This window comes from Tasmannia lanceolata, unplaced genomic scaffold (assembly GCF_043159265.1).
Source record: "Tasmannia lanceolata isolate RefF3 unplaced genomic scaffold, GAP_Taslan_0.1 ptg000008l, whole genome shotgun sequence".
Taxonomy (NCBI): domain Eukaryota; kingdom Viridiplantae; phylum Streptophyta; class Magnoliopsida; order Canellales; family Winteraceae; genus Tasmannia; species Tasmannia lanceolata.
Genome location: NW_027518685.1, coordinates 5027602 through 5041710, shown reverse-complemented (window position 1 = coordinate 5041710; position 14109 = coordinate 5027602). Strand labels below are relative to the sequence as shown.

At 39.6% G+C, this 14109-nt stretch overlaps 2 protein-coding genes across 2 annotated transcripts; both read right to left on the bottom strand.

The window, feature by feature from the left end:
* Nucleotides 1-4526: 4526 nt before the first annotated feature.
* LOC143882477 (disease resistance protein At4g27190-like) lies at nucleotides 4527-7431 on the bottom strand. The gene is made up of 3 exons (XM_077385955.1): nucleotides 5157-7431; nucleotides 4660-5016; nucleotides 4527-4558 (listed from the first exon to the last, which is right to left on the bottom strand). The coding sequence occupies exons 1-3, from the start codon at nucleotides 7429-7431 to the stop codon at nucleotides 4527-4529; spliced, it is 2664 nt and encodes an 887-aa protein (XP_077242070.1).
* Nucleotides 7432-9522: 2091 nt separating this feature from the next.
* Nucleotides 9523-9843, bottom strand: LOC143882476 (large ribosomal subunit protein uL6c-like). Its single transcript, XM_077385954.1, has one exon. It carries the CDS (start codon nucleotides 9841-9843, stop codon nucleotides 9523-9525), a length of 321 nt encoding a protein of 106 aa, XP_077242069.1.
* Nucleotides 9844-14109: the final 4266 nt, after the last annotated feature.

The window sequence follows — 14109 nt, the reverse complement described above, 5'->3', positions numbered from 1 at the left end:
GGTCTGCTTTAACCCTTCTTTGACGCCATTTTTAACAAGAAAACAACATTCTCTTTCAAGTGTTCCCAAAAGGTTCTTCTTGAAAAAATATGTTTAATTGGTTGAGAGAATTCCAGCCCAATGCCCGTTTCAAAAGAAAAAACATAAACAATTGAAGCCCATCCGAAGTCGAATCTAATTTATGTTTAGGTCCGGGTTGATGAATACCCACCTTCGAAAAAATAAATTTGTCCATGAACAATAAGGATATGTGATTTCTACTGCTAACTTAAGTAAATAATATCATGAGCGAGCAAATAGATACGTCTAGTAAAATTGTAAGTTAGTAATTTCATAGGAATTTCTTATGCCTCAACATTATGTAAATCGACTATCAGAAAATGACAAGAACACCCCTGTCTAGTATGAATTGACCAAATGCCTTCAGCTTTTATTTACCACCACGTCATAGCAATTAGGGATATTTTGATCATACTTTGTCATTTTCTATGAAATGGGGTCCGCAAACCCCTGCTTAGGTACTGTGGTCATTTTCTATGAAATGGGTGTACTTTTCAACCCCCACCCCGGCAACACACACGAAAAAAGGATGGTGCGCCCCCTTGTAACGTGAACTGTGGGCAAACTTTTAGCGATTTTTGACGTCAAATCACATCAACCGGGGGCGCATTATCCTAAGGGGGTGAAAATATCATCACCTTTGATCATTTTTTGTGAAAAAGGATATTTTAGTAATTTTCATGAGATAAGGGTATTTTGACAAGGAACAATTACCAATGGGGGACAAACATTAGGCAGAATTATCAACAGGGCCCATGCTTTTCAAAAATTATCAACGAGGGACAAAAGAGGTCTTGTCAGTAAAAGCTGGACAAAAATGCTCTTTGGCATTTACAACACGTTTTGACCTTGTTTTTTCCTTCTTCCCTCTTCTTTTACTTTTCCATTATCACCTTTTTTATTTTTTACCCCACTAGTCATCTTCCTCCTTGTTCAGCCACCATTGTTGTTGGCAAATCTTGAAAACTTGAATGTTGAGTTCTTACAATCTATCTATTTGTATTTAGATTTTGTTTTTCCTTTTTTTTAGGGTTTTGCCCTATTTTTCATTCCTCTATTTCTGATTTATCTTGTTTAGGGTTTAAGCGATCTGTGTTTTAGGGTGAGTTCTAGAGATAATGCATGGATGGCTTCACTCGCTTTTTTGGAAGATAAGTAGTTGTATAAGAAGAAATTGATGTAATACATGAATGGATGGCTACACATTTTTTTATTTACTTAATTTTATTTTATTTGTAATACACAAATTGGGATGTAATACATGAAGCACATTTAATGAAAACAACATCCATTTCTTTTGTTATTTCTATCATGAGCAGAATTGTAATGCCATTAGAAGAGTTGCTATAGGCAGGGGATTTTGTAGCAGAAGGGGTTTATCAACTCTCTGGAAGGGGGTTAGTAACTCTCACAAGTAGGGTTACCAATTTTCGACTGGGCTTATCAAGTGCTTGAAAATTGGCCGAGGGTACTGGAGTTTTGGAAGGGGTTTTCAAGTCTCTAGGATTGGGGTTATCTAGTATAAAAAATGGTGTTACCAATTTCCAAATGGGGTGATCAAGTCCCTGAAAATTGGCCAAGGGTATTAGAGTTTTGGAAGGGAGTTTTCAAATCTCTGAGATTGGGGTTATCTAGTATCAAAAATGAGGTTACCAATTTCTGAATGGGCTTATCAAGTCCTTGAAAATTGGCCGAGGGTACTAGACTTTTGGAAGGGGGTTTTCAAGTCTCTGGGATTGGGGTTATCAAGTATCAAAATGGGGTTACCAATTTTCGAATGGGCTTATCAAGTCCCTGAAAATTGGCGGAGGGTACTAAAGTTTTGGAAGGGGGTTTTCAAGTATTTGGGATTGGGGTTATCTAGTATCAAAATGGGGTTACCAATTTACGAATGGGCATATCAAGTCCCTTAAATTTGCCCAAGGGTACTAGAGTTTTGGAAGGGGGTTTTCAAGTCTCTGGGGTTGGGGTTATCCAGTATCAAAATGGGGTTACCAAATTCCAAATGAGCTTATCAAGTCTCTTATGAACACGTTTTTACTTCCTATTTTTTTTCACTCGTTCTTTTTCACGTTTTTTTCTTTCTACCATACGATTCATCTTCCTCATCCTCCATTGAAAGGGAGAAGGAGAAATGCAAAACGCTAAAACAAATGAAAAAAAAAACCTAGATATTGAGAGATAGATGGGAATGAACTCACGTTTCAAATTTTTGAGTTTTCCGCCTCCAATGGTGGCTAAATGATGAAGAAGATGACTGGTAAGGTAAAAAAAACAAAGTTGAAAAGAAAAAGTCAAAAAAAAAAGAGGGAAAGAAGAGAGAAGAGGGAAAAGTGGAAAAGCAAAACGTGTTGCTTAAGAAAAGGGCATTTTCGTCCAGCTTTTAATGACAAGACCTCTTTTGTCCCTCGTTGATAATTTCTGAAAAGCATGGATCCTGTTGATAATTCCACCTAAACTTTGTCCCCCGTTGGTAATTGATCCTTTTGACAATTTCCTGTGAGACAAGGGTCTTTTGTTCACGAACACTGCTGGGAAAACGGGAAATTGGGAATCCATTTTGTGGGAAAAAAAAACCGGCACCATTCATTGGAGCCAAGTCCACTAAAAGACAAAATAATGGAGCTCAAATCCCCGTAAAACCAATAAATACACCTTGAAAAGGTCAAATCACTCCCATTTTTATTTTCCACACGGAATCCCGTTTTCAAAGTGTTTTCAAATCACCAACCTTGCCGTTGGGCTCTCTTGTAAGGGCACCCTTCACTTTATCATCCCTCTAAATAATTTTCCATAGAAAATATTAAGGGAAATGATAAATGCGCCCTTGAAAATGTGCTGTTGTACTTCACATTTGAAGGAATGAAGTGACCTGATTGCCACATACAATGCAGCCGGGTGTCCCAAGTGATGAAAATGGGCGCATTTATCATTTCCCTATATTCCCCTTCTCATTACATGGGACACCCAGTAGCAGTGTACTGGGCAATCAAATACATTGAATCCTTCACATGTGAAGTACACCCCTTTGCAGTCATAGATACACTGCAGCTCGGTGTCCCAAGTAACGAAAAGGGGCACATTTCTCATATCCATATTAACCATCATCAATATAATATTTAAAACTCCAAAAAATTGAAGGATGTGAACCAAACACTAAAAAGCTTTCCTAGAAAAAAACCAATGAAAGAATTTTCCAAGAAACGAATACTTTCCAGGAAAAAACTCCTTGCACATCCAAGCATGCCCGTAAGATTTTGCTTTAAAACCGCTTTATTTACGTCATAGGAACACAAAATCTCTTAGGGGTTACTTGAAAGTTGCCATGGTAACAGACGTTGGAATTCCATTAAACAGATCTTTATTCAAACAGCAGAAACTACAAGAACATGTTACAATGGGGGCAGAGCTTTCCACACATACAAGGAATTCCTACTCACACTACCATTATAATAAATCTGCAAACTCATACACGCTATGGAGGTGGTGGTAAAAGGATCAAAGAATTAGAAATGCAGAAATCAGAAATTTTATTTATGATTCCAGCCAGTCTCCATGGCCCAGTTGATAACTTTTGCACCTAGGAAATAACATGAGACTGAGTTCCCCTCCACCAGATGATTTCCTTCGAGCTCACAAATACTACTTATTATGCTGATGAGAAGAGCTCTACCTTCTGCCTCGTTTGAATATTTGATTATTTTCCACCAACTAGCCCAGAGTAAGCAAGAATGATATCTCCAAGTGAGCTCTGAAAACACCTTCAATGCTGGCTGGTCACAGGTTGCTGAGGGAGATTGCCATGACTGATTTCCACACAATTTATTGTGCAATCCTTTATTTCTAGTGTTAACACACTACACACTGCTTAAAACATAAAAAACTAAGAAAGTAAACAATAAGAACAAAGAACATAAATATAATTATGAAGTTATATATTGTGAAACAACCAATTACTCCAAAAGCTTAAGCCGTTGGAGTTGGTGTTATTTAATTATTTATTACTTCAACACTCCCCCTCACGTGTGGCCTCTTTTTTTGTGGGGTTGGCCGTACACATGGATTTTGAATATCAAGGAGTTATTGGGTTTTGAACCCAACAACAACTCGGATACCATTTGAAACAACCAATTACTCCAAAAGCGTAAGCCGTTAGAGTTAGTGTTATTTAATCATTTATACTTCAACAGTTATTGCTTCAAGCAGCATATAAGGGTTTGCTGAATAGTGAATCCTAGTTGTAGCAAATTGGAAAAAGCATTCATGATGTATCAAAAGAAAAGGAAACGCAAAAGTAATGTAACTCAAATTTTCAGAAGTAATGGACAGAAAGGAAAGAAATTTGACCTCGTTACTGAAAATTACGGTAAGGGATGAAAAGAGGCTGGAAGCGTGGTCGCATGATGTTTTCTTCCTCCCACTCCAACTCTTGAAACCATTCTGTTTCTCCACATATCCTTTCAAGTTTAGGTGCGCTTTGGGACCATAGCGGAAGCATCTTGAGATTTGGGCAATCATTCACATCAAAATATAACAAGGAAGGGAAATTGAGCAGCACATGAGAGTGTCTTCGTCCTCTACTATAGAGGTAGAAGAAACCTGTAAGCTTTGGAAGGCTGCTGAGATATATTCTCCTTAGTCGAGGGAACAACCACTTGTTATTTTCCACCCTCAATTCCTCCACATTTGCATTCATTATATCCTCTATTCCTTCACAGTGGTGTACGTTAAATTCTTCCAGGTGTTGGAGGCCTTGTGCTAAGTTCCATGAAAGGAGATTCTTTAAGCTGTCACAGTGATCGATTCTTAGTTGCCGTAAGTTTTGGAAGATTGTAGAAGGTTGCAACAAGTTGGAGTAATTCCTCCGCTCTTCTTGCACCATCACCTCATCAGAGATTATTTTCTCCATATTCCCGCAGTCACGGATGCAAAGTTCCTCTAACTGTTGAAGGCTCTCTGCAACAACAGAGGAGAAGAGACATCTCGAACTCTCACAGTTCCACACCCTGAACGCCTTTAGGCGGTTGCGAGCTTCAAGTGACAACAGACTGCTTAAGCTTTGAACACCATGCAATGCACCAACTCCAGCTCCTCACTCTTTTCCAACAATGACTTCACCCAATTCGAAACACAAGAAACATGATCTAAAGTAATATTGCTTAGCTGCATACTCCCGTGCCTCTTACTATCCTCGTAAGACTTGTCACTCACTTTGATGCAAAAAAATTTTAGTTTCTCCCAAGGACTAGGCACATTAAGAGACAGACATCTGACATCTTTTACATGCATGTATAGAAGTGTCAACCGAGGCAATGATGCAACCTCATGAAAGCTAGCTTTACTTCCATCTCCACCATTGTCTGTTACCTCCCATTCACTAAAGCTATGACCCATATACAGTTCTTCCAAGTTACTCAGCCTTGATATGATATTTGGTGCTAACAATCTAAGAGCAGTCCGGGTCAAGTCCAAGAGCTTTAGACTGGTTAAGCCCCCTATTTCCATTGGCAATTCTTGGATGCATGTGTATCTTAGGCTAAGTGTTTCAAGTCTCTCCAATCCTCCAAGTTGAGATAAGCTGGTTAAATTATGACATCCCTCTAGAGATAGTGTCCTGAGGTTTGTTAGGCATTGGAATGACTGTGGCAGAGATGAAATTTGGGTTTTACTTAGATCTAGGACTGCAAGCATTTTCATTCCTTGAAAGAAACTATTTGGGATGCTTCTCAAATGCTCATTGTTCTGCAATAATAAACTCAGGAGTTGTGGGCATTCTTGTCGATCAGGCAGTGTATTATTTCCAATGTGTTTAATCCATGAAATCCTCTTGTATTCAGCTAGCTTGTCCTTTGTTGGCCACTCCCTAAATTCTAGGCCAGATTTTACCATAAATCCATGCTCAGGCTTCGAAGAGATCCACATGGCCACGCCCCGAACTACATCGTGCATTTTTACGCACCCTACTCTGTCACCATCTAACAACAGGCAAGAAGCCTTTAGTCTTTTAATATAGGAAAGCAATTTGTCAGAAGAGTCCTGTAAATTCCCATCCACCTTTAGAAAACCTTCCCCTACTCCATACATTCTCAAATGAGATAATTCAATGTTGTGATCTTCAGGGAACAAGCAACAGAACAAAAGGCACAGCTTCATTTTTGCACTGTTGAGATGGTCATAACTAAATCTCAAAGAAGAAATCACTTCTGGTATAACATTTTCTAGTTCAATTGGCTCATAACTTCTCAGTACTCTCAATGCATCTCGCCACATAAATCCATCTTCCATTGCCTTCAATGAAGAACCTACCGTAACAAGTGCCAACGGCATTCCGCCACATTTTCCTGCAATCTCCTCTGCGTAATCTCTCAAAGAAGGCAAAGTAGCCACATCACCTACGATAGTTTTGAACAGGGTAAAGGAGTCCTCTTGGGACAGACCTTCCATTTTAATGATTTTTTTAATGCCCATCTCACGACAAACATCCTCCAATCGCGTAGTTACAACAATTTTGCAACCCTTATGTTCGTTTCCACTGAGAATTCCGATCTCAGACACATCAAACTTCTTCCATACATCGTCAAGTATTATGAGAACCTTCTCCTCGTATGCCAATCTCTTTGACAATTGATTTACTCGTTTTTGTGCTGCACTCCCAAGCTTATCCTTCATTCCTAACCTCTCAGCAGTTTCGTCTTGGATTCTCCCCAAATCCATAGTGCTGGACACAGTCACCATTACTACTCTTCTGAAAAGTGGAGATCCTTGGAGTTTATTGTTTACTCTTTTCATTAGGGTCGTCTTCCCTACTCCCCCCATGCCATAAACACCAATAGCTCTGATATCCTCTTTCCTTAAAGCCCCCATAACTTCCCTCATATGAATTTCAAAAGATTCAAGACCCTCGACAAAATCGGGGATAGTTGTTGGTTCAACATCTGGGGGAGGCAGAATAATAGAAACCACCATGAAATTTCTTCCTTTGTGCGTAATGGCATCATTTGCCTTTTTTACTGCTTTCTTACTTAGTCTGTACCGTGAGCTCCAATGAGGATAATATCCCTTAAGACATCTTTGGTTCTGTAACATTTGATCATCTATTGTCCTTGCATCTCTTTCAATTTCAGCCACACTTGCTAGCCAATTTTCTACTTCCTCTGTAGGTTCTTCTAATCTCATCTTTGCCTCATCTACCGAGTGTTGTACTAGATCTTTCTTCTGTGTTAGCTCTGAAACTTGGGTTTTGAGGTTCTCAACATTACTCTTGTAATGGACAAGATACCCAATCTGGCGCTCAACATGAACCCACACACGTTTGCCCCCTTCCTTTATAATATCAGTTGCAGAAGAATTCAGGCATTCCTTGATGTCCATTTCAAGAACTCAAATGTCGTGTATATTTTTACAGCAAAAACTACTACAATGCGAGGAAATACAAATATTGCTGAAAGAAATAACACACACACACAGAGAGAGAGAGAGAGAGAGAGAGAGAGAGAGAGAGAGAGAGAGAGAGAGAGAGAGAGAGAGAGAGAGAGAGAGAGAGAGAGAGAGAGAGAGAGAGAGAGAGGTGTTTCGGCGTACCTCTTGTTGTAGCTCAATGGAAAACAGTGTTGAAGAATATAAGTAGAAGAAAGAGTAGAATTCCAATAACAGTGATATGAGCCGCGAGAATAATAAGTATAGCACCTTAGAAGGGCCTTGTTAGTTGTGGGTAGGGGTACTTCGGCAAAAGGATTTTGCATGGCTTCCATTACTCCAAGCACAAGTAAAGAACAACTTAAAGAGAAGGAGAACTCTCACGTGTCACTGGCAAAGAATAAGATAAAGAGAAGGAAGTCTCTCAAGCACAAGTAATGAACAAGACAAAGAATTAAGTACAAAGGGCAAGCAAAGAATAAGACAAGTCTCTAAAGGGCAAGCAAAGAATAATACTGGAAGAAGGGAGAAGAATAATCTGAAGAGAAGTGCTATCAGAAAAAGTATACAGGAGAATAAGATGATTCTAGCCAAATCCTCTCCATAAGACGATTCTAAACTTTTGATTTCTATACCGTTCATTTTTAAACTTCTGAGCCGTTGGAGATATTTGGGATAGGGCAGATACATGGTGGGGACCAACATCATCTAAATAGGTGTGGCCCACTTCTTAGGATAATCAAAATCGTTCATTTGATGAGCGTAAATCATCTCCGTGGGATGACCCCAACCCTTTTCAGATCGGAGGTTTAGGATCATCTTGTGGTGATGATTTACGGAGTACGGCCTATGTACGTCATGGCCCATCAAACGAATGGTTTGGATCATCGGCCTCACTGTACTTTCTGAAAAATACTAGACTTCAGGCACATACATCATATAAAGCCTCCATTGATCCATTTAGGGTTCAGCCAACAACACCATTGATTTTTGTAGTTTTTATGTTTTGCATGGGAATGTTCTTTCTTTAATATATCCTTTTATTGCTGTTTCAAAAAAAAAAAAAATGTTTTGCATGGGAAGCCCATTCGGCATCCGACCAAGACCATCTGATTCGCTTCATGACGTTCTACAAGTTCAACGGTCTTGATTGCACTTGTTCCCTTGTGAGACCCTAGGATTAATCGTCACCGTTGATCCAGATGCAACTAACCTCCTTATCGCTCACTTGTTATAAAATTACAAGCCTGTAATAATCTTCTTTTGTTTCTGATCTTTCTATATCTTTAATTCTCAACACTTTTTTGGAGTGTATTTCTATAAGCAAAAATGAATTTACACAAGGCAAAAATCGGAGATTTGTTCCCAAAAAAATTGCTTCTTAAGAAATGCCATTTTAAAAAAAATAAATTTCCATTATATGGAATCTGGAATCAAAGGGTCGCTCCAGAAAAATGGTTACCAAACTAGTAATCAGGACTTACTGGTGAGAATAAAAATGGGTATGTTCACCATGCATGCATGGGGCTTACTCTAAAGCACAAGCAAAGAACGAGATTAAACAACTAAAGACCAAATATCCGCACGACCATTTTTTGATAATGAGATGACTCACTCTGTTTTACACCTCTCTTTAATAACCTTTTACAGATGGTTTAAAAATGTAAAACGAGGTGAGTTTATCAAAATATAGTTGTGCCGAGCTTCTAGCAGATATCACCATTCACAAATAAATCTACAGCATTCTTTCAAAGTTAAGCAAACAAACACAAGACCAGCTAGGTAATGTTTGAATTGAGGAAAACACCAGCCGGAAGCTAAGAACAAAGGCAGTTCCATTTTAGCACAAATAATCTCTACTGATAACTGATTTTGACAAATTACAGCTTTCCAAAAATGTAATAATTTCTGACCATATTAAGCATTAAACACCAAATGAGTACATGAATAGCAAAGGAACTGAAGAAAGATATAGAAGTTTTTTTTTTTTTTTGAATGGCGGAAAGATGCAGAAGATTAGTGCACAGAAAGAAGCAGTTTACCAACTTACTTCTTCTTTCCGGCTTTATCCTCCTTCCTTCTCACAATTTCATCAGCATATTTGACCCCCTTCCCTTTGTATGGCTCTGGGGGCCTCCATTTCCTTACATTCGCAGCGAACTCGCCAATGGAACACTTATCATATCTGCTGACAGTGATTCTCGTGTTGTCCTCCACCTTCACTTTTATGCCTTCAGGGATTGGCATCTTGACTGGGTGTGAAAAGCCAAGGTTCAGCACCAATTCGTTTCCCTCCAACATCGCACGATACCCGACCCCAACCAATTGAAGTCGCTTTTCAAATCCTTTGGATACACCGACCACCATATTGTCCGTAAGAGTTCTGCATCGAAGTAAAATGGGATGTAAGTCAGAAAGCACGCCCTTCAACGGGCAGTTAAAGCAAACTACGGAGATTCCTATATCCACCTCCACCTTTCTATTTTTCAACTTTTTGAAAATTGAAGCTTTTTTGAGAAAAGATGACTTTATTGATCCCTGAAAGATACAAGATAAGTAAATTGCGGGAGACAAGTTTTCGCCAGACAGCCTACTTAGCCGAATACATAAATCCTAGTTACATACTGTACAAGCAATCCTACCCAACTTCATAAATTATGACTTCCATCCCGGGCTTTGAAACACCTTTCGCAAGGGTATCAGCCTCGTCGTTTGCAGACCGAATCGTATGACAAAGATAGGGAGCAACCAGACAGAGATGGCGAATTTCCAAAATAATGCTGGATAATTTCCAAGATCCACAGGCAGATCCGCTTGCCTATGCAATGACATTAGATGAATCACCCTACACGATCAAAGGGAGGGATAAGTGACCAGCCGCCCACTTAAGTCCCCACAACAGGGCATTGGCTTCTGCTACGCTCGGTTCACAAATGCCTTTAGGACCAGAGAATGACATACACGTTCTACCGTCAGAGTCACGAATCAGACCACCTATCGCTGCTGGGCCCGGTTTTCCTTTTGCGCTTCTATCAAAATTTAATTTTAGCGAGCCGGGCTGTTAGAATATGTGTGTGAGATCCAACGGTTGGATTGGTGTGCTTATATAGAGCACTTACATGATAAACATAGAATGGAATTAAGATAATTATAGGAGGAAATCTATCTAATCAAATCTACTTTCCTAATCTCTCTTGCTTGCCTCTTCTAATCCACTTGGCTAATTTATCTAGTTGCTTCATTTAGCCAACTTACCCAATCTACCTCTAAGATGATCCAACGGTGAGATCTTAACCCAATCCAACCGTTGGATCTCACACACATATTCTAACACGGGCGGAGGGGGGCTGCCACCGGGGAGCAGGGCGATTCTTAGTTTCTCGCTCCCGTATAATTGCCCACCAATTGCACAAAATATCAGCTGTTGAGTAAGAAGAAAAGACTCCATCCGCCCGAGCCCATAAGGAACAAGGCGCTTTAACATGTGAAACTAGGGATGCTTGTGAAAGGGAAAGACCATTTTGTAATTTTTTTAATTAAGTATGGAGTCTTGGTGGAGAGTCATGTTTGGTGTTAAGGGTTGGAGAGAAGAATAAGTGCAGGGGATTCAATGCCTTGTCACTCCATGCAATACGACAGCTAGAGAGGGTAACTTATCACAGAAAATGATATGGGCAACCTACGACAGATGGTCTTTGTCTTTTGGCGGGCTCGAGATATCTTTAAACAAGTTGCTGGTTTGTTTAAGTTTATTTTTGGGCAATAATATTGGTGTTTTGGACCTGGAGTTGGGTCCAAATGGTTTGACCCAAGCCCAACTTCATAGAAGGTGTTTTGAACTGCTCGTTTGGATTCAATGCCTTGTTTTCGTTTCATTAAACGATGGCTCGCAAGCCAGTTATGGGATAGAAATGGAGGAGCACATGATTGAGGATGAGGTTGAAGAAATGTAAAGACAAATGAGTGTGTTGGATCAACACTCAGTTACCTAAGTCATCCTCCCTTGATCGGATCTATGGATGAAGACTTCTGTGCAGTATCTCCTCCTGAATTGCAGAATAACAGGCAGCTGTTGGTCAATGACATTAGTAACTGCACTGAAGGGTTTGATTTCATACGTGGTTAGGGGGAGGCGAGGGTCAGGGACTCTAGTGCCATGTTGGATGGGAAGCTACCAAAAGGAAGCATGGCAGGTCTCAACAGAAGAAATGTCGTGTTGGACTCTAGTTCGCGCCAATCAGGTCAAGATTGTTACTCATGTTGTACCTAAAGGGGATTGAGGTGCTGTGGAGGCAGAAGTTTATGCAATTTGGAAGGGAGTCAAGCTAATTCACTTAATCAGTGTTTCTAAGTTGTGAGCCGAAGGCGACTTGCAAAACACTATTTAGTGACTTCATATGAAGTTGGCTCTCCCATGGAGATTTAGATATCTTTTCAGATAGATTTTTGGCATTTTGGGGAGGTGGAATGTTCCTTCTCCCACGTTCATACAGAAGGCAAATTCATGAGTAGGACATCTAGCTAATTATCGGGTTTCCAATCCTACTTTGGGTACTTGGCATTGGATGCCTACTTGGTTCTTTTGGTGGAGTTGCATCACTTCTCCCCTCTTTGTTTGCATGGGTTTCAGCCCTCCTATGTCATCTTTTTAATTATTACCTATTTGAAAAGAAAAAAAAAACAAAACCTATGCCTGCCACACTGTATACTGCATGAGGATTTTTTTATCTGATGGTAGGCCTTGCTATACAGCTTTTTTTTAGTAGGTAAGCTGGGATTGACGTTATACAGCTATTACTTATAGCATTAACCTACTATTTCTAGATCCAAATACAAATCAACATTCCCAAATGGTTTTACTAGAACGTTGACAATAATCTTAAGGGGGTAGCAAGAAAAATCATATGACTGTCAATGTTCAAAATGTACATTTTAAAGCCAATATTTTTATCAAAAAACATGATTTCTAGATCATACAATTTATAGCATTACTAGGAAAATGCTTTAGGAACCAAAGATAACAAGTTCACTACTAGCACTGAAAATGCATGGGTAGAGTCATATGATCCATCATAATATTTTGAAAGCACTTCTCATTCTCCTTAAATTGAACACAGTTAGGGGAGAGCTAAATAGTTATATACTCATGTTTATATAGATTATTATGATATGTTTAAATGATCTATTGCCCCCATACTTGTGCTTAACTTGCAAATCAAAAAAAAAAATTGCTTATCATGCATTTCACTCTTGTTTTCTCTTTTGATAAGCATCATAAGAGCTTAATGGAAATATCATATACTTGGCACATAGCTTACATAAGCTATTATTCATCTTGACACCCCACTTGCATATCCCTACCTTTTTGTTGCTGCCAAAAGGGAGAGAATTTTGGGAATTGATTAGGTAGTCCATATTTTGTATGCACCATATGCTTTACATTCATGCATTACACTTATGCATATAGTGAGGGAGAGCATTGCTTCATTGTTTATAGTATATAAATGCTTATTCATATATTTGTTTAATATCTCCTGGCTCCCTAATCAATTTGTTTGTCATCATCAAAAAGGGGGAGAATGTAAGCCCAAGGATTCCAATGGGTTCAATCATTCACCTTACCTTCTTGTTTTGATGCTAGCAAATCAAATTGATTAGCATTTATGAATTAATGTGTTGCTTTGAGGTGTTGTGCTGTATACAGGAATTTCATATCATAATCGCCATTACACAACTCCTCTCAACACATTACTTGTGGATCAAGAAGCAAAGGAACCAAGAGCTTGTACATACAGTGCAAGACATCACCATTTGGAGATGATTAAGTCAAAGAAGCTCGAAAATGAAGAGTCCACAAGTTCCTAACAAAGTGTCAAGAAGGAGCTTGGAGTTGAACATGCCATGGTGACAACTCATGAACCATTCAACATGCATTGAAGATTGGAGGTAGTCACAAGAGCTAGAACAAGTTCAAGATGTTCACTCAAGCCGAAGAAGTCCATGAAAGTGCAAAGGAGCCTATACATTCCAAGAAGACTCAAGGTTTACATCTTTTAGATTATATTGAGAGTCCTCTTAATTTAATGTTTAAATGCACTTTCAAAAGGTTTTCAAATGGTTTTTATACTTAACATTTTATATCTTTGAAAACCATCAACACACCCAAAAATGTGTTTTGAAAACCTTGGACTTATGCCCAAAGACCATGGCCCAAAATCCCAGACATTTTAATGTTAAAATGGAATTTTTACCAGGGACGGTCGACTGGGGGTATCCCGGGCGACCGCGGCAAAATAGCTGGAAATCTAGCTCTTACGAATTTTAGCAGGCCATTCGACCGGGGAAAGTCGGGCGACCGCGGAGATGTCCCTGGAAAGTTGGGAACACTCCATCATGGGTTTGGGCGGGCGACCGACGTGGGTCGGTCGACCGCGAATAGGTTCTTGAGCCGAATTTTCAAGCGGACAGGGAGCCCTCTCCGGGTGACCGCCATGGGACCGGTCGACAGCGACGGTAAGAAAATTGAAAATATAAAAGGACGCCCGATAGGGGCGAGTAGGAGTGCAAGTTTGGCCCTGTCAGCCCTGACCCCAAACAGGGTCTGGGCTGGATTTTCCAACCCTGAGGTCGGGT